Below are 22,111 nucleotides of genomic sequence, written 5' to 3' on the forward strand. Positions count from 1 at the left end.
CGGTATAATATTGGTTATCGGCCATAACAGCAATTAATTATATCGGATATCGATATCGGCCGAAATGCCTCATCGGCACATCCTCATAGTTTCACCGCAAGCTTATAGTATAGAATGTTCTGGACTCCTCCTATATCCGAACTCAAAACTAACCTCAAAATATAATAGTGTGTTGCGTTGCGTTGCGTTGCGTTGCGTTACATTGCATTGCATTGCATTGCAGTGCAGTGCAGTGCAGTGCAGTGCAGTGCAGTGCAGTGCAGTGCAGTGCAGTGTAGTGCAGTGCAGTGTAGTGTATTGTATTGTATTGTAGTGTCATATTATAATTCAGGAGAGCCTGCAGTCACACTCTCTGCTGCACATTTTATCTCCTCACTGCCACGTGCCGTTGATGTCAGTCAACTTGCACACGACATTAACCCATTCTGACCTGAGATCAGATTCTAAAAATGTCTTCTACATCCTGACAGTTTTCCATTCTGACCTGAGATCAGATTCTAAAAAATGTCTTCTATGTCAGTCGCTCTTCGATTTTTCAAAAAAAGCAGACCTACAAGCTCGTAGCGCGCCACTCGGTGGACGTACTGTAGTGCGTGGAAGGAAGTTCTTTTTTTTTTTTTTTTTTTACTATATTATAGTCTTGTGCAACACTTTTGTGTGATGAAGTAGCTCGTTTATTTATAGGACAAAACACACCCGTGTGAAGTGAGGGAGCGCCAATCGCAATTTCTTTAATGTTTGTGTTTACACTATAACACTCAAAACTGGCCATTCATTATCGATGGCATTCAATGTTTGTGTTTTTCACGCACACTAAAAGCTGGACATAGGATTGGCTATATTGCGCTCCTCAAAAACACAAATAAGTCATTGGAGATACAAGGTTTTTTCAACCATATCACTGCTCGCATCTGGAGACGTTTTACATGCACGCACGCATGCGAGCACACACACACACACACACACACACGTGCGTGTGTGTGTTTGCGAGCGTGCGTGCGTTGGGGAGTCAGAGATGGAGAGAAGCAGAGACTGATAGGGCCGAGATAGAGGAGCAGAATGGATCACAGCTGCTCCACCTGGCAGCCATTAGAGCAGCTATAACTCCTCCTCTTCCTCTTCTTCAATAGTTTGGGGATAAAAACAGCCAGGAGAGGAGAGGAGATGCATGTAGCGCTGAGTTGAGGGCAGTGTTCCAGGCGAAGGGGAACCCCAGTGGTTTGACCGACACCAAGGTCACTCTTTGAGCTGGGGCGCTGGTCCCTCCAACGTCTGGCCTTCAGGAACTTTACTGTAAATCGGGCGCTCTTATCATCATACATCACATTCCGTGCTCAGCCAATCATTTCCGTGGTACACGCACACGCACGCACGCACGCACACACACACACACACACACACACACACACACAAACACACACACACACACACACACACACACACACACACACACACACACACACACACACACACACACACACAGCTGGTACATGGCACTATTATGGTTATAAAGAGCAGCCTTTTGTTATGGTCTATAAAAGTACAGAAAAATGTGATTGTTTCTTTTCACTCATTTACCGTACATTGTTGATCTTTGCACAAAGAATAGATTTAATTCCAAGTATAAATGCCAGGTGAGCATAGGTTACTATACATGTCTCCAAAGCCACATTGCATGAGGCGATGAAACAACACATGAATGAGTGTCACTATTATTCACATGGAAACATTGGTAAGCATGCCTTTCCCGTTGCTCCTGGCTGACAGTCGAAGACGCATCACCAACAGGAATACTGTAAATGTCACCATTTTACACTTCGCCACATGCATAATTAATAGCAGACGCTGACCTTGACGGGCGCGTTTGCGCTGTGATATTATGACGTGACTATCTTTAGTGAATCAGACCTTGAGACAGAGACGGGGCAGACCGCGGTCGCCAGTGATGCTCTGTTCGTCGTGCTGCGTCAGCACAGCAGCATCCAGCTGTTCTTTATGTATAGCTCAGAGTGGCTCCCCCTGGTCCATATAGGGGATATATCCCTTTGGTCTATATAGTGGTTAAGATGTTTGACTTTCACGCGGGAGACCCGAGTTCGGTGCCATGACCCGGACGGGGTTTCAAAAAGGGGGTTTGTGTGTAGCAGAGAGGCTCAGAGCCTCATGCCTGATGGCCTTCAGAAGTCTATTATCTCCCCCTGGTTCCATATAGGGGATATATATCCCTTTGGTCTAGTGGTTGAGATGTTGGACTTTCACGCGGGGTAGACCCGAGTTTGAATCACCGGGCGTTTAGCGTTTAGCCGCCGCGTCAGAGTTAAATGAACACTGAAGGTCTGTCGATATATTGTCGATATATTTAAGTCGTCATAGCTTAGTCTTGATTTAGGTTTTATTTCGTTTTTTGTCAGTGAAAAAAAAGGCAGTCGACGAACGTCTTTCGTTTAGTTTTATAGTCGACGAAAACGACACTGGCGGTTGTGACATAAATATAGGTACAAACTCTACAGTAATTCAACTGGGATATGGATCAAATAAAAAGGCCACGTACACCCACATCGATTCCTATCAGTATTATGATAATATGACATCATCTAAAAGTCACCGTGACATATCCAGAAGTGAGCCACATGCAGTATAAGTCACGTATGTCACGTCCCCCCCCCGCAGCTAATGACTTAATATGTTCAAGGTTCAGACTGATCCACGCCAGGCAGGCTCCCATAGCTATGACCTGTCGTGTGGAGTCAGTATCATCCATCGTAGTACAGTATAGAGTCATCATCCCAGACGCGTTTCTATTAATACTACTATGATGAGCGCTGAACTCTTATATACCCCCATCTGCACTGTGTAGAATAGTAGTGTGTCAGATATCCACATGAAAGACCCATGCAGAGCAGGGGCGGGGGGGAGGGGGGGCTAAGTTCCCAGAAACGCTGCGTCACCATGCAGGGGAACTACCTTTTTTTAAATCGCTTGCGGAATTATAAGGCGTTCATTTACGGTCTGTGGAAACCGATGGCGTGACGCGCCTGTCCATTCATTTTTTTTTTACGGAGCTAAATATGGTCCAACTCAGATTCATCGTTTTGGGCTATATAAAACGATGAGAAGTCTTCTTCGCATAGTGGCATCTATAGATTCAATGAATGGGTGGATGAAAACAATTGTGAAAAATAATAAATAAACAACCACAAGACTTCAGGGACGTTCCTTCATATAGGGGGCGGTATCGCTATTGGTTTTCAGAGGAGTCGGCGTGGGTTTGTTACCGCTGTCTCTGCCTTTCAAAACCCCTCGATGAGTTCAGATTGATTTCGTTATAGGAAGTGTGCGCTCCTCTCTCGCTAGCGTACGTTGCTCTGTTAGCTAGCAGCTGGCGCAACGTGAGCAAAGCGCCGTGTCTTCAACGTGAGCAAAGCGCCGTGTCTTCAACGTGAGCAAAGCGCCATGCCTTCCAACGTGAGCAAAGCGTCGTGTCTTCCAACGTGAGCAAAGCGCCGTGTCTTCAACGTGAGCAAAGCGCCGTGTCTTCAACATGAGCAAAGCGCCGTGTCTTCAACGTGCAGCAAAGCGCCGTGCCTTCCAACGTGAGCAAAGCGCCGTGTCTTCAACGTGAGCAAAGCGCCGTGTCTTCAACGTGAGCAAAGCGCCGTGTCTTCAACGTGAGCAAAGCGCCTTGTCTTCAACATGAGCAAAGCGCCGTGTCTTCAACGTGCAGCAAAGCAACCGTGTCTTCAACGTGAGCAAAGCAACCGTGTCTTCAACGTGAGCAAAGCGCCGTGTCTTCAACGTGAGCAAAGCGCCGTGTCTTCCAACGTGAGCAAAGCGCAGTGTCTTCCAACGTGAGCAAAGCGCAGTGTCTTCCAACGTGAGCAAAGCGCCGTGCCTTCCAACGTGAGCAAAGCGCCGTGTCTTCAACGTGAGCAAAGCGCCGTGTCTTCCAACGTGAGCAAAGCGCCGTGTCTTCAACGTGAGCAAAGCGCCGTGTCTTCAACGTGAGCAAAGCGCCGTGTCTTCCAACGTGAGCAAAGCGCCGTGTCTTCAACGTGAGCAAAGCGCCGTGTCTTCCAACGTGAGCAAAGCGCCGTGTCTTCCAACGTGAGCAAAGCGCCGTGTCTTCAACGTGAGCAAAGCGCCGTGTCTTCAACGTGAGCAAAGCGCCGTGTCTTCAACGTGAGCAAAGCGCTGTATCTTCAACGTGAGCAAAGCGCCGTGTCTTCAACGTGAGCAAAGCGCCGTGTCTTCAACGTGAGCAAAGCGCCGTGTCTTCCAACGTGAGCAAAGCGCAGTGTCTTCCAACGTGAGCAAAGCGCCATGTCTTCCAACGTGAGCAAAGCGCAGTGTCTTCCAACGTGAGCAAAGCGCCATGTCTTCAACGTGAGCAAAGCGAAGCTTCCGGTCGTCTGTGAGCCGTTGAATCTCCATCTAAACAAAACCCCCATGATGAAATCAGAGGCAAGGTTTTGTTTAATCGTAAACAAGTGCTCTGGATGGAGGGATGCAGGGGTGGTTCATGATGAGAAAAAAAAAGAATCGTGACTAATTGAGAGAAGACCCCGATTAACTGGATCAGTCGGGCTCAGAAACGGCTGCCAAATAAAGGCAGTTTGAGTTCCATTCACACCACAAAGAGCCTATAAATATAGTTAGGGTTGCCGACTATACCATAGAAACCACAGCACATGTACACAGTACTCTCTCTGTTTGTTTTCATGATGAGCAGAAGGTTTAGAATCTTAAGATTTGCTGCAGTGATCCGTTTTTTGACCCACCGTCCATGAGCTGTCCGCGCTGTCACGGCCTTTTCAATGTGTTCGCTCTGACGTTGATAAAACGTTGACCGTTGACAGCACTGTACGGCGCTACGATGCATGCAATGTATTCTTTCGTGCCTGTCTTGTGATCCTGCAACCGTGCTTCCGAGTGGACGTGCGCGCTCGTTTTCCCTTATATAAAACGACGACGTATCGTCATTTCACTGTAGCAATACAAGCCCTCTCCTTAATTAATTCCCTCTTAAATTGTTGCTGTTGTGCTGCCCAGGAGTCGACCCCGACCCCGACAGACACCCTCAAAGCCCAACAGCATGTGTTTAATGCGGTGGCGGAGGAGGGCCTTAATGCAGACGGGCCTGAGCCATCGCATCAATCACATCACCTGGCCCGGTCACTCCACTCCATCCGCACCGTCACACACCCTGATGATGTGTGTTAACCCATTCTGACCTGAGATCAGATTCATACGAGGTTTCCACTGGACACACACTGGTCTGATTAACCCATTCTGACCTGAGATCAGATTCTAAAAAATGTCAGTCGTTCTTCCATTTTTCAAAAATAGCAGACCTACAAGCTCGTAGCGCGCCACTCGGTGGCGCGCTATGAGCTTGTAGATCTGCTATTTTTCAATAGCTAAAGCATAGCATGATGCTAACACCAAAAGGGGTTCCCGTTCAGAATGGGTTAATCCATGAGCTCATCTACAAGGGATCAGCTGTCTTTCAGCAAGCAACACCGTTTATACAACGAATGGTCGATTCAACTATAATGGGCCCACGTCAATCTGCCTCACGCTATACGGTATAACAAGAGATATATGTTCCTGACCGATAGGGCCCCTCAATGCTACTGTACTGTTATTATATATAGTCCCTCATATGGTGTCTCTGCTAGACTGTCACCAACGGGTGTTTCGGGAGTGTGTTTACGTCCACGTTTTCATGACCGTCTGTGTGGTGGAGGGACGCGTTGCATATACATGCCGCCAATGCATGCGCATGCATGTAAGCGTGTGTGTATGCACATGCATGCATAGCATGCATGCCCGGGCTGCTTTCCGTGTGGACTTATCGGAAAGGCTGGATCGTCCACATGTGCAGCGCTCCTCCTGACACATCTGGTTCTGCATCGCATGCAGGAACCGAGCCTTTTCTTTCCTTTCTTTCCACTGCTATCAGTTACAGTCGAGAGGAGAAAAACAGCCCTCCGTCTGCGCGCGCGCGTGCACGCACACACGCGCGCACACACACACACACACACACACACACACACACAGAGAGAGAGAGAGATTGGTGTCACAAATACTCTTTCACGAGTAAAAGATCTGTATTCAAAATGTAATTGCTTGAGTAAAGGTATACAGTAGTCCGGGCCACTAAACACTACATGTAAACTATTGCAAAATGGACAATACACAAGTGAATAAAAGTACTTCGAAATGGTACTTAAAGTAACGACAGTCCATTTGCTCGAGCCACGATTCTCTGGCATAGAAAAATGTATTACATTCTTCATGGACACCCTGATCAGCTCCAGTAGTAAAATATTATAGTATAGTATAGTCTCCTCTGTGCTTAACCCATTTTGTTCGGGAACCCCTTTTGGTGTTAGCATTATGATATGCTTTAGCTATTGAAAAATAGCAGATCTACAAGCTCATAGCGCGCCACCGAGTGGCGCGCTACGAGCTTGTAGGTCTGCTATTTTTGAAAAACCGGAAGAACGACTGACATAGAAACACAGCTTTTTTCAGAAAACTGTCAGGATGTAGAAGGACATTTTTAGAATCGAAATGGGTTAATCTCTCTCTTAAAGTAATGACAGGCCTGGAATTCCATTGTTGTGTAGAGAGACAAGGCCACTTGGCCTTTGGTGTATAGTCCATCTTTTGACTACACATGCCCTGGGGCAGCAAGGCCATTAAACAAAACAATGATTCCAAAGTTCCCGGGAAAAACAAACGAATTGAATGTAATGCTTAAGGGATGATTTATTTTAAGCACTTGAAGCCCAGCATGTCTTAATCGACGCTGCAGTGTTGTGAGCTTGTAGATCTGCGATATTTGGTAAAGACAGTTGGTATACAAAAAAACGGTCCATGTAAACTCGGAAACGTTGACATTACAGCAGCATAATAGGAGTAAACGGTGAAATGGACTGATTTTAAAAAAGGCTTCTAAATCCTAATAGTTCTCTGAAAAACCCATGTTTCTATGTCAGTTGTGCTCAACCTTTTTCATGTGAAGGAATTATCTGTATTGGGCCACGGACCCCACCCCCATCTCAAAATATGTTGTTCCAGGGACCCCCTATAGAAGCAAATATTTTAGTTAAAAATGTTCGCTCTGAAATATATATTCAAAGATTTGCACCACATTTTAACAACTTTTCAAAAATAGCAGACCTACAAGCTCGTAGATCTGCTATTTTTCAACAGATAAAGCATGACATAATGCTCAAAGCACCAAAAGGGGTTGCATTTGAAGCTCTCAAGAGTTGCAATATTGTCAAACATCCGCATTACCTAATTTACAAGAAGTCTACACAATTAGACCATGTAGAATAATTGTTATTTTGATCGTTATCTCTCCGAATGGCACCAAAATCAATACAGCGTGAAACTGTGCAACAAAATCTTAACTATAACGACAAACAAAACATTCAAAGTTTTGGGTCTGAGAGGCTAAATCCCATCGAATGGCATGGTCCGTGTCCGTGACTCAAATGCCGGAAAAAAATGATGGGCCCTTTGATATGAAAAAAAGGTTGAAAGCCACCGAGGTAAAGCACTTTTCTGAAGGGCATAACGAGGCCAAATTGAGGGCAGCTGTGTGGCCTCCATGAATCTCCTGCCGTGGTAATGAATGACGGAGGCTATACTACAGAGCTTCCCGGTGGTAGGACGTCATGAGAGAGGCCCAGACAGGCTCAGCGAGACTCTGCTCCGTCTGAGCTTGTCTGGAAATGAGCATGGCTTTTTAACGAAGTAATTAATGTCATGACTTTATTATTAGCCTTTTAGCACGCACGCACGCACACACACACACACACACGCATACACATACCGGCTAATCACTGACTGCATCTCTCTTAGTCTCTCTTTCTCTCTCTCTCTCTCTCTCTCTGTCAAATCCAACTGAATTCAATTCAGAGTGGCTTTACTATGTATTGGCATGGGAAACATGCGTTTGCATTGACAAAGCAAGTGTGCAATAAAAACAAATCATCAAAGACGCAGAAGACAATGTATGTACAGTACAATGAAAATATAGGCCTGCTGGAATCACAGCTTTGTAATCCTGTCTGTCTGTCTGTCTGTTCTCTCGCTCAATTTATCTATGCAGGACGGAAAAAAATGGATGGAGGTCAGACGTGTGACTGAGTATTGTTTGAATATTAGGCTATATAGAGTTGTTGGAGGCCTTCCAAAATGTATTATGAACGTGTCCTTTTTTATCTATAAATGATGTGGGAATCAAGTTTGTAGATGTGATAACTACAGAGAAATTGCACCGTATTGTAGTGTGGGATCGATAGTGTGAAGAAGGAGTTGTTAAAAATCTCTCTCTCTCTCTCTCTCTCTCTCTCTCTCTTTCTCTCTCTCTCTCTCTCTCATGCCCTCCCCCAGGCTCTGCAGGAGAAGGTGGAGACTCTACAGAGACAGCTGAATTCCTCAGAGAAGAAGCTGCTTAGCAAAGAGCTGGAGTTCCAGGAACAGGTATCTCTCTCACTCTCTCTCTCTCTCTCTCTCTCTCTCTCTCTCTCTCTCTCTCTCTCTCTCTCTCTCTCTCTCTCTCTCTCTCCCCCCCCCCGTTCCTATCTATGTTTATCCTTTATTTTCTTCTATCCATGGAATGCATTTCTGCTGAAACTTCAAAGCAAAGCCACACGGTCGTTGCCAAACTCCTCCAAGCACCCTTCCTCTCTCCCTCCCTCTATATACCTTTCCTGTTTCTTGCCATCCTCTATAGTCTCTCTCTCTCTCTCTCTCTCTCTCTCTCTCTCTCTCTCTCCCCATGCTTTCACACGCTCCCCCCACCTTCACCCGGGCCCTCGGTGCCTTGCCCCCTTGGCCCCTTCACCCCGCCATCCCCGCCACACCCTCCAGGGGGGGGGGGCCCACAGCGGACCCCCTCCTCATGTCCCCTCCACCACCATCTCTCCCCATGCCTGCCTGCCTGTCCTGGGTCACAGTCACAGATATCCCTCCATCACACATTTCCCGAATTCCTTGAGATCCGGCTTCAAGAGCCAGTGAAGCGCCGGGGGCCAGGAATGAATGCCACCCCGCCCACTGGAATCAGAGGGGAACCCTCTGTGCACGCTCGTGCACGGCACACACGCACGGCACGCACGGACGCACACGTTAGTATTACTATACTTGTGAGGACGTCACCGTTTTAGGCCATCTTTGAGGTTTTGTGTCATTTTCGCCCCATGAGCCTAAAGCCGAAAACTAGCACGATCTAAATCTTCTATTTTTTGGCGCATGACACTGGTGTGTAACTATAAGTATGAATCAGATAGCTGTAACACTAAAGTACAGGGTAAACTTTCATTGTTCAGTTCAGGGTTGACTGCAGGTGCGCTGCTGGTCTCAAAAACATCAAGGAAAACTGGCAGAAAGAGACTCGCTATAAGAGTCCTTAAGACCGTGAGCGAGACCTCTAAGAAAAGAGACATTATTTTGTATTTCCGAATGCTCATTTAGTTGCATTGTGCATCAAAGTGTGGTTAGCATGTAGGGACATTTGGTCCGCACAAGTATAGTAATGCAAGTGCACGCACGCGCGCGCACGCGCACACACACACACACACACACACACACACACACACACACACACACACACACACACACACACACACACACACTCTCTCTCACCTCAGAGTGCCCTGTAATCAGTCTCTGCTTTGACCTTGACACACACAGAGAAGAAAGAGCAAATGATTACACACACACACGCGCACACACACAGTCTCACACACACACACACACACACACACACACACACACACACACACAGTACACACACTGACACACAGGAGAGCGCGTTCTTTGTACCCTGGTATGTACAACCAGAAGGCATGCAGTGTCTTTGTCTCTCTCTCTCTCTCTCTCTCTCTCTCACATCATGTGTGGTGCATCATAAATCTGCAGGAGGGGCTCGGCCTGCAGTCCCAGTGGCGCTGTGCTGTGCACCGTTCCCGCTGACTGGCATGGAGGTGACCCTGAACTCTGGTCCTTAAGCCTGCATGGGTTCCATCATTATACCTCCTGCATGCATGCAGCCTGTGTGGGGGCCCATACCTCCATGGCAGAGCTTCCTCGCCTGGGGGCCCATAGCTCTATAGCCTGGGGGTCCATAGCTCTATAGCCTGGATCGTGACAAATCATGACAATAAACACATGTTTTGGGGCCGATCAAATCATTTATAAGAAGAAAAAGAAAACAAATAGTGTTGTCGCCTGCCTTATTTATTTTCTTTCTTTCTAATTATTTGATCGGCCCAAAAATATTGTATAGTTTCTTTTCATGATTTTGTCACGATCCGTGTTGGCTTTGTCCGCTGCGTATAACCGTCTTTAAATAAATACTTTTTGGAAAAGCCTATGGAGAAAATGAACGGAGAATCATTTCCTGGGGCCACTCGTCGTTCTGAAAGGGGGAGGGACTGCGACGCTCTATATCCTATGGGGGTCCTCCAGACCTCCATAGGCTGCATGGGGGTCCATATAGGGTCTGCCAAAATCTCCCGGAGGGGGCGTTAACATATGTGTCACGTGGTAGCGGCCGCCATTTTCGCAGGCAGTTCTGCTTCGTTTACGTTCAGCGACCATCCGTTTGCATTCTAATTTTAAAACACCAGAGGGAGTTCAACAGCTCGTTCCTGGCGACAACACAGTGAGCCAACACCAGGATGGGAAGAAAAAACGTCGGCCTCGACATACCTTACAAGGACAAGCATTAAATGTAGTCGCATTAGTGGTGGTAGAAGATCGAATCCTCTGTTCAGTCAGTGTGTTCATAGGGGTCGAGACCGTCAATATCCTTGATTTTGTTCAGGTAACGCTCCTTTTCCTCAAAGTTAAGCTTGTCCTTGTAAGCAAGGTATGTAGAGGCCGACGTTTTTCACGGTGCCTCGGGCTGGCTCGGTTGAGTTTGAAGCCAGCGAGAATAATGTGAACTCATCCTCCCGGCCGTCACTGCAGTGGGATTTAGGTTCAGAATCGTCCCAGGATGTCAACAACTGACTCAAGTAAACATGAGCAAGTGCAGAGAAAATGTTAAATGCTACAAACTACGTAACTAGGGATACCAGGAAAACATCAAACCTAGCCTTTTGTCTAAACAACATGCTATCTAAATAACATACAGTTTTTTTTTTGGCAAGCAAGCATTATTCTGTATATGTCTGAATAACACATAAACACAGAGCATGTGTGAACACTTTAGCAACAAACATCTGCGTATCTATCAAAACAAGTGGTGGTGGATGGAAATGAGGAGTGCTAGGGCAGTGGTTCCCAAACTGTTTCATGTCAAGGACCCTCAAATTGACCCCCCCATTTAAAAAGATATTCCAGGGACCCCCATAAGAGAAGATCTTTACGGCTCTGTAGCAGTGATTCTCAACCTGTTTGATTTCAAGGACCCCTCAGTTTGACATACATATCATAGTCTCCCCGTTTAAAGGACAACTTTCGTTTTTTTTCAACCAAGGTTCATGTTTTAGGTCGTTATTAGAGAAAGTAAAAGATGAGTGTTAATCTTTTTTCATTCGCTGCTTTCTTTCGTTTTAGGGATTTTAGCTGTTTTTGACAGGGGGGCGGGGGCATTCGAGCATGGGGCTAAATATGTATATTTTTATACAATTTTATGGTGATTTATTTTTTTATGGTTTACTATAGTCCTAATAAACGCCAGGAAATTACATCTGGCCACAGAAGATCACAGGCTCTACTGAATGTGAAGGTAGCCTACTGGGGGAAGGCTTATACTGTGTATAGGCTCAATATGTCAGTTTTTCACATTCAATAGATCCTGTGATCTTTTGTGGCCAGATGTAATTTCTTGGGGTCTAGTAGGACTATATAATAATAAATCTCCATAACATTTTGTAAAATAATACATATTTAGCCCCATGCTCGAAACATGAACCTTGGTTGAAAAAAACTAAAGTTGTCCTTTAATGGCATTTCCATCTCTGGGACCCCAATTTATATTGTAAAATCAAAGTTAATTTAACTCTTGAGAGTGTACAAATGGAACCAAATGGGCCCATCTTTTGCTCCCGACCTGATTCCGATCATTTGATTTTCAAGTAGGCTATATGCCGATACCGATTTTTTGCCCATCCAATATTTATATGTTTATAGAACATATCACAATAGTACAATATCCCAAATCACAGACAATATCCAGTCTAATTTCATGACACGGATATAATATTGACATACTATAGGGATGTCCCGATCACATTTTCTTTTGCTCCCGATCCAATTCCGATCATTTGAAATGATCTGGACCTCCCTATACGTACAACTAATCCACAATCACTGGCTCGGGGCGTTGGCCATGGTTGGGTATATTATGTGGCATTGAAGGGAGCGTCAGACATTCTATGCTAAGTGTGTGTGGGGGAAGGGGTGTAGTGTTGGATCATGTCCTGAAAGCAAAAAAGGGTACCTTTCCCCTTGACTGTCTTTTAGGCCCATTTTTTGAGTGGTGCAACCACTCCAAGGAACAGCTTTGTCCGTGTATGTGACGTTCACGTATCTATGAGCATCATATAATGAGTAGCAGTAGGGGCGCTGTTGCCTGTGACGAGGAATTTCCATCATCAAAGCTCATTTGAAGCTAATTGAATACACTAAATTAGTCTAGACGGGCCTTGTAACACTGAACCATGCTGTAACCATGCTGTGATCTGTGGGCAACATTTGGCGGTTGTCACTTAGATCCTCTCCACACCTCCACCTCACAACCCCCGTCTCTTCCTGTCCATGTTGGGAGAGCAAGTCCCCCCCCTTCCCTTCTCACCTGTTCCGTCCCACCCCCCCCCCCCCCCCCCTTCCTCTTCCTTTGTGTGTAAACAAATGGTCCTTTGCTTATTCACCTCCCCATCCTGTCTGCTCTCATTCTGGTCCGCCTTGTGGGTGGGACTAAGACTGTATATAAGGTATACCTCTGTGATTGTTATGTTATGCTTCTTGGGAGGAACGGCCTGCGAGCCAGTAGCGTCCGTGTATACTGGAGTGCACGTTAAATAAAGAATGATCTACAAGGGAACTTGTCTCATGCGTTTAGTGTCCGAAATTCAGCCATAACATTTGGTGTCTAGAAGTGGGATCCTGTGTCGTCTGAAACTCCGGAAGATAAACAGCTCCAAAAGGACAGATCTCAACGAAACGGCTCCAAAGGACAGATCTACAGAAGAGTCTGCATCTATGGAGTTTCAACGCCTGGATTTAAAAAAACCCTGTGGCTACACTGAAACGGTGAGAACCTTCCAGTTTTCCAGACAATTTAAGTGCTAATTCTCATATTTTGCAAAACCTATCTCCTATTGTATAAAATCTAGCCTAGTAGAAAAAAAAAAAAAAAAAAAGAAAAGAGAGACCTTGCATAAGTCAAGTTTGTAAAACATAAAGAGAGACCTTGTTTTGCATTAAGTCAAGTAGCAGCACAAAGAACCTTGTTTTAAAACAACATAAAGTACCGTGCTTGCATTACCTTTAAGTTGAAAGCACAAAGACACCTTGTTTAACTGTTGGCAACATACAATTTGTTGTCGTCACAGAATGACATAAAGATACAGTGCTTGCTTTAAAGTAAAGAAAAGAGACCTTTAAGTTGAAAGCACAAAGACACCTTGTTTAACTGTTGGCAACATACAATTTGTTGTCGTCACAGAATGACATAAAGATACAGTGCTTGCTTTAAGTAAAGAAAAGAACGTCAAGCAAGACAACACAATACCGTGTTGCATTTAAGAAAACCGTGTTAAATAGACTAGATCTCTGTATGTATTGTAAAGCATTTATCTGACAGTATTTCAATATGGGGAATAAAAAAAGTGCCCCTTCGGCCACAGAAAAGAAAGAGATGGTTGCAAAATATGAGAAGAAAATTAGTAAAAAAAAGTCAGTAATGACCGCCACAAAAAAGTATTTTCAAGGTGGATGGAGGAAGAGACAACTGGAGGATCGTATGGAGGAACTTCCAAGGGCAGAGAGCGGACCGCTGGCTCCTCGGAGGTCTCCTTTGTCTTCGCAGCGGGCACTGACTCTCGACCTGGGCTGCATGGAGGCCAGTCGATGCCCAGACGGAGAGGAGACGGTGCCTGCGGGAGCCCGTGCGGACGGTCCACAGCCTCTGACTCTCGACCTGGGCTGCATGGAGGCCAGTCGATGCCCAGACGGAGAGGAGACGGTGCCTGCGGGAGCCCGTGCGGACGGTCCACAGCCTCTGACTCTCGACCTGGGCTGCATGGAGGCCAGTCGATGCCCAGACGGAGAGGAGACGGTGCCTGCGGGAGCCCGTGCGGACGGTCCACAGCCTCTGACTCTCGACCTGGGCTGCATGGAGGCCAGTCGATGCCCAGACGGAGAGGAGACGGTGCCTGCGGGAGCCCGTGCGGACGGTCCACAGCCTTCAGCCGGGAGGAAATCGTCGGACATCGAGGTGGGGAGAACAGAACCAGAACCAGCAGGAGCAGAGCAGCCAGCGACAGACGTCGACGACAAGGGGACGTCTCCTGTGCACAGCGCAAGAAGGCTCCTGACTGCAGGGGCGGACCTTTTCGGGACCGGAGACGGGCCAGCGGAAGACGTCAAGGACAAGGGGACATCTCCTTCGGAGGCCCTGGAGCCTACCTACATGACCCTAATCGTCAAAGCAGCGACGGACGTCGAGGGTGTGGCCGGGAGTCTACTCGTCCACACACTCATGCGCCATGAGAAGGTTCCGGCGGGCCGGCAAATGAAGGGGAGGACGACCAAAGTACCGGCAGTTGCGTTCTGTAAGTTTTTACACGCACTGTCAGAGTTGGCAGGAAAGGAGAGGTTCACGCCTCCATTCCTTAAATCTAAGGCCAGAAAGATGCCTTTATTTTCCGATCCCGATGGGAAGAAAAAGAAGGTGAAATGGAAATGGAAAGACACTTTTCGTAAGTCTGCTAAAAAGTAGCAGCATGTGACTTGCCCACCGCCTCAACAACACACACACACACACACACCCCTATCAGAAGATGGCCGCCGATGCAGCCAGGGGAAAAGTGTCCCATTACAGCTGTCAACAGTGAGAGGCAGTGGGATTGATCTGTGTTGTTAAAACAATTGTATTGTGTAAATTGTAAATTGTGTTATATAGAAAATAACATTACCAAGTACAAAATCTCCTAACCAAAATCAGGCACACCAAAGATGACCTGACTCATAGGATGAAATGGAAAATAATGTCTATACCATGTTAACTTCTTTCCTTCAGTTAAGGTAGGTAGGTGTAAGGTGTGAAAATCGACACCTGCAGCATGCCAGTTTGTTGCTAAAAAAGCTAATGCAATACCTGGAAAGAAAATATTGTTTGGAATATATGATGTTCTCTGGGCTATTTGTTATGTTATAGTTTGCCGTGCTAAATCAACAGGGTACTGTATTAGTATCATTTTTAGGGATTTCTTGGATCCTTTGTAAATTAGATAAGATTTGGATTGTTAAGCCTACAGGATTAAAAAAAAAAATAAAAAAAATAGAGGAGTATGTGTAGTTTGTCTATAAATGTGGGGACATAGACACTGCACATAACTTTATGGAAAGTATTGCTACAATTACAAGTTGACTTGAAGTTATGTATTGCTACAATTACAAGTTGACTTGAGAAGTTATGTGAAGCTGCTCGAGAACGAGGACTGAACTTCACGACAACATGCACAAAAGTTCAACAAAAAAATCGCATTGACGCAGCTGCTTAAACCATGCTTACAATGTATTTTGTTCAAATGTATTATGATGTATTATTTTGATATTGATGGAAAATTCAAATTATTGTTTAATTAAGCTGTTGTTTTAATTAACAAGAGGAAGGATTTGACGAGGAATTTCCATCATCAAAGCTCATTTGAAGCTAATTGAATACACTAAATTAGTCTAGACGGGCCTTGGAACACTGAACCATGCTGTAACCATGCTGTGATCTGTGGGCAACATTTGGCGGTTGTCACTTAGATCCTCTCCACACCTCCACCTCACAACCCCCGTCTCTTCCTGTCCATGTTGGGAGAGCAAGTCCCCCCCCTTCCCTTCTCACCTGTTCCGTCCCACCCCCCCCCCCCCCCCCCCTTCCTCTTCCTTTGTGTGTAAACAAATGGTCCTTTGCTTATTCACCTCCCCATCCTGTCTGCTCTCATTCTGGTCCGCCTTGTGGGTGGGACTAAGACTGTATATAAGGTATACCTCTGTGATTGTTATGTTATGCTTCTTGGGAGGAACGGCCTGCGAGCCAGTAGCGTCCGTGTATACTGGAGTGCACGTTAAATAAAGAATGATCTACAAGGGAACTTGTCTCATGCGTTTATTGTCCGAAATTCAGCCATAACACCTGCTAATGAGAGAGAGAGAGAGAGAGAGAGAGAGAGAGAGAGGAGGGGGGAGAGAGAGGAGTTGTACCACTCAGTTACCACGGTGTGGTTTTGTATTCAGCATTTGAACAACGGACCACCATTTGATGACATTTAGCCTCTCAGACCCCAAACTAAAGAATATTTTGTTGCCGTTGTCATCAAAATACCAATTCTTCTGTACATTCTCTAATTGTGTAGATGTCTTGTAAATTAATGAATGCAAACGTTAAACGATAATGTAACTCTTGAGAGCGTGAAATGAAACCAAAAGAGTTACATTATTTTAGTTGCATTGTTACACTCTCAAGATGTTAAAGATCTAATAATATCTAATTTGCACTGCGCAAAAGCCATGGAATACGGATGTGTGTATATTACAGGAAACTCCCGTTAAACTGTCCAACAAACTCCGGTAAACTCCCGAATTGTACCATCACACCTGTATATTACCGTATATTAACGGTATATGTCTGCTAAACTTGAGGTTTACGAGAAAATACAGTGCCTATAATTACCCGTTAACTCCTCTTTTTCACGCAGTGATTGGTTACCAACTCTCCATCATCATGGGGACCCCCCTGGAACCCCCTCAAGGACCACCGGTGGTCCCCGGACCACTGGTTTGAGAACCACTGCTTTAACCGTTTTAGGCCTTCTCCGAGGTGTTTTGAACTGGTTTTCGGGCAACAACTGGAAGCCATGCAGCGAAGGGGGACGCACATGTGGGGAGACGTGAACATGTAGGGAGGTTGACGAGCAGCAACAAGCAGACCAAACGTAACCCAGCATTCCATTTCCCTATATAGTTCCATGCGGGGCACTTAGTTGTGCTTACAAAAACAATGCGTGTGAAGACAGATGTTGCCCAGAATTTCCAGAAAGAGTTGGACTGTCAGATCTGGACTGTTGCACATGCAGTGGCACAGGTTTGTCCTTATTGCTGCGCAGTGTGCTGCAGTGCAATGTGATCTTGTACAGTATAGATGGCTTATTTTGTAGGGCGTGAGTGATTAATTCATGTATTTTTTGCACGTGTGGGTCGCGGCAAGACAGCAAATTTCTCTTTTGCGTCTTGAGCTGAAAATGTTTGTGAGCCCACACATCCCCCTGGTGCACTGCAATGCACTGCACTGCACTGCACTGCACTGCACTGCACTGCACTGCACTGCACTGCACCACACCTCAGCACACTGCACCGCACACTGATAGATTGCTGGCGGGGTACAGTATACAAATATCTGCTCTCACCTGAGGCAGGGGTGTGTGTGTGTGTGTGTGTGCGTACGTGCGTGTGTGTGTGTGCGTACGTGCGTGTGTGTGCGCGTGCATGTTTATCGGGGGCCTCCTCACAGCGATGTTGCCCTACTTTATCTGCCAAGACGTGCGTTTGTAACGGGATCCTCTCGCCCCAGACTTCACACAGATGTTTTCTGCCTCAGTGTTCCAGGGCCCTCGCAGGCTACCCCCCCCCCCCACACACACACACACACACACACACACACACACACACACACACACACACACACACACACAACACACACACAACCGCGCTCTAAAATGGCCGATCAGCATCTTGCACCTCGCAGCAGTGTTGTTTTTCTTTTATTTTTTTTACTACATTCTCCTTGAAAACAGGGGTGCAGGAGCAGAGTGTCGAGGAGGCTCATCGTATGATGATACGATACGGGCTCCTGGTATAAATACATAAGGATAACGGCAGGTACTTTACTGTACTGTAACTGTACTGTCATGGACCCTATATACGTTTCAGAGCCGCATTCCCTGACGTGACTTATAGGCAACTGGGTGAAGGGCATATACAGTTGTGTTTGTTTGTTGTCAATATTGATGTGGTGGACGGAGTTAGAAATGTAGGCCACCTAAACTTCTGTGGTGCACCCACGCACACACGCACGCACACACTTGCGTTCACTCACACACACTTTCGCTCACTCACACGCACACACACACACACACACACACACACACACACACACACACACACACACGTCCATGCTGTCTTTTTGGTGAGGCACACGCTACATAAACAGCCACTAACCAATCCGCTTCACCGAGATCTGTTCCCACTTCTAATCTCTTCCTGTCTTTTTCTTTCCTTTTTTTACCTGTTTCTGTGAAGTGGATTATCGTTATATCCTCCACACGCACGAGCGCAGTCAGGCACACACACACACACACACACACACACACACACACACACACACACACATTTTGCAGCAAAGCGTTTTAGAATTTATAAAGGGTTCCTTGCTGAACTGTGTGTGTGTCAGCTTGGGCAGAGTGACAACTTTGCGAGTGGCATGGTTTGGATTTGTTTGTGTTTTGTACCGCCACCACCCAACCGCACACACGTGCATGTCAACACACACACGCACGCGCACACACACACACACACACACACACACGCACACGCACACACACGCACACACTTCATTAGCATACATCAAGCGCTCCAGAAGAACATGACAAACTTCATTTCGAGCGTTCAAAGTGGCGATGCCTTGTTCTCCTCTGCGCTTGGCAGCTGTCACAAACTTCACGGCCGCGTGACAGAATCCAAAACGCACGCACGCCACGCAGCGGCAGGGGAAGTCAAACTATAGCCCCCTTGAAAGAGGAACCTATATTTAGATGAAATGGTGTCACTTTAAGATGATGAATAGTCAAAAAAGACTTGTGTTTCTCCCCAGCCTTCAAAAAAAAGCGGTGCAACGAGGAAGAAATCTAATCTCTTCATGAAGCTCTGAGGGGGAGAAAATAAAAAAGATGTGAAGATGAAAAGTGAATGTGTTTTATTTATTTATCTTTTAGAAAAGTCCTTTCAGACTGTGAGTTTTGGAGGCTTTTTTTTTTCCAAAGAGTATAGTGTAGCATGCTTCTCTCTCTCTCTCTCTGCCTCTCTCTGCCTCTCATCTGGAGGCTGTCAGATGACCAAAAGAAAAGCAAAGGGGAAAAACAACAACACATGAAGGCCAGGACAGTGTGGAGGCGGCTCGGTTTGTTCTTCAAACGCAAGCCCAAAACATCTGTCTGGTATAGCGCGGCGGCGAGGAGCGAGAGGCGCCCGGCAGACAGACACACGCCGCACACAACAAACACGCACATCAGTCCCTCACGGTCACATGTGCCACCTAGGGAGAAAAAAAAACACACGCCTTTTTAACCGTATACGGAAATGTTGAATGAGAATAAGTCACTTTCACACATGTATTATGGAAGTTTTCCCAGACCTTTTAAAAGATATTGTTTTAGCTTTTATTGATAGCATACAGTAGATAGACAGGAAATGTGGGAGAGAGAGAGGGAGAGGGAGAGACGGGGCGTGACACTCGGCAAAGGTTGTCGGGAACGGATCCGAACGTGCCGAATGCTGTCAGGCTGCGTTGGAGCCTATAGAGCGTCGCAGTCCAGGAAATGAATCCCAATGCATTTTTCCCATAGGCATTTCAAAAAGTATTTCTTTAAAGACCTTTTAAGCGTCGTTCGTACGAAGCCAACTCTTGTCGTGACAAATCATGACAACACACACAATATTTATGACCAGACAAATAATTACAAAGAAAACAAAACAACAAAAAAGTGCCGTTTTCTTCTACTTTGTAATTCTTTGTTTGGCCCCGAAAAATTGTGTTTGTAAGCCACAAGAAGTCTCAGGTTATACCGGGTATTTTATAATGGCTGATAGGCATAGAGAGACACAGCAAATGCAAATTGTAGATTTTCTTCTCTCCGGGCCTTTACCTGGAGTTTTAACCCTCGCTGGGAACATCACATCACATTCACCGGCACAGCACAAATGGGCGAGAGAGAGAGAAAAAAACACAACCACAATCTGTTCTCGTTACAACAATAACATTCAACGGTTAAATGCCAGAACGGAGCTGAAGTCCAGAAGCAAGCCATTAATCAGATGTTGTTTTAATAGAGTCTGTCTGTCTCTGTCTCTGTCTCTGTCTCTGTCTCTGTCTCTGTCTCTGTGTCTGTCTGTCTGTCTGTCTGTCTGTGAGTGACCCTGATGAGGGACAGCTGCTGTGGAACCACCGGGCAGGGTGCCCAGGTGGGCAACATGTGGTTGACTGCTATACCTCTCAGACCTACAGTATACCGTTGGGGTTTCCCCCCACATGGGGGTCCTCTTATAGCTTGGAGAGGTTCCAGGGGGCCTTCCTCTCCTCTGCCCAAATTAGAAACTTGCTATTTTCGGGGCTTGACAAAACCTTCTCTTGTGGGGGTCTCCCTGGCGCCAAATGTTTCCGAATTTTTTTTTGGGGGGGGGGATGCGGGGGGGCAAATATATACATCAATGTGGCGGTTGAGAGCCACTGTTCTAAGTAAAGCCAACATCACACACACACACACGCACACACACACACACACACACAACACATACACATTACACACAGAGCCATCATTCATGGCTTGTCTGGTGTGATCAAGCTCCTGACTGTACGTACAGTAACCAGGGCTCAGACTATAGCCCTGCCCCGTTCTAATGTATGGGATGGAAAACACGGAGGCCGGATTTGCCACAAGGGGAGCTTGTAATTTAGCCCCGAGAGCGGGATGGGATCTCTCATTGCCGCGGCGGTGGTGGCCGCGCCATATACTGTACATACTGTACATGCACCAGGAATGTGGAGCTGAAGGGGGGAAAGCGCTTTGGGGCTTTTGAAGAATCTTGCAGAAAGTCACAGTCTCGAGAGCGGTCGGGTTTGGAAGCTGGTGTTTATTCAACCATTGTTTGTTGCCTTGGTCTGAGGTAGTGGAGTGTGTTTTGTCTTGGCCGGCCATTTTGTTATGACTGCCGAAGTGGCTATACATAGAGATGGAACGCTCCCCGCGGCTCTGTGACTCCTGGACACTCATAATGAAGGCTTCTTTTCGTTGCCACTTGTTACTGTGTTGGTACTGAAGTACTGAAGGCTTGTTACAGTGGTGGTACTGAAGTACTCTGCCCCATGTACTTGTTACTGTGTTGGGACTGAATTACTGAAGGCCTGTGTACTTGTTACTGTGGTAGGACTGAAGTACTGAAGGCCCCATGACATGTACTTGTTACTGTGGTGGTACTGAAGTACTCTGTGTAATGGTGATTATTCCTTCGTACTGCAAAGGCTACTAACATGGTATTGTATGCAGTGGTGTAATGGTGATATTTTCTCGGTACCACGGCATTTTAATGACGTCACGTGCACGCACGTACACGCACGCACTTGCGCACAGAACAGCTGATAGTCTAGTATGAGAGTTTTACACACGCAAACACACAAAAGTAGAAAACAAACGAATGAATTTGAACGAAAACAAATGGACCATTGATATGCAGTTGCGTTGGCAGCTTTTGTAGCATGGTACAAGGTGCTAATGGGGTATAGTCTCTCGAGACAGACTGTTGACTTCAAAGGAAAACAGGGCGCTGTTTCTCCTTTATTCTTTGAACAATGGGTTATCAGAAGGTAAAAGAAAAGGAAGAAAAAATAAAGAAGGAAATACAAGAGGTCCAAATTCAATTTCTCTCCTGAGCATGGCTCTATTGACTCAGTGGTAGACCTGGGTTCAAATCCTGGGTATAGGAGAGGAAAGCTATACATATTGCACCTTTAAGTATTCAAAAAAAATGCTTAAAAAAGTACAAATCGCAAAGTGCATTTTGTTTTATACTATTTATAATGTTATGTTTTAAA

General features: G+C 46.1%; 1 protein-coding gene across 1 annotated transcript in view; it reads left to right on the forward strand.

The window, feature by feature from the left end:
* LOC308324213 (centrosomal protein of 112 kDa-like) overlaps nt 1–22,111 on the forward strand; it is a 57,410-nt gene that overhangs the window by 23,916 nt on the left and 11,383 nt on the right. The window contains exon 3 of the mRNA XM_080776205.1: nt 8,413–8,502. Within this exon, the coding sequence (XP_080632331.1) occupies nt 8,413–8,502 (90 nt within the window). The remainder of the gene's footprint in view (nt 1–8,412; nt 8,503–22,111) is intronic.

This window comes from Protomyctophum bolini (genome assembly GCF_963924005.1).
Source record: "Protomyctophum bolini genome assembly, chromosome: 11".
Lineage (NCBI taxonomy): Eukaryota > Metazoa > Chordata > Actinopteri > Myctophiformes > Myctophidae > Protomyctophum > Protomyctophum bolini.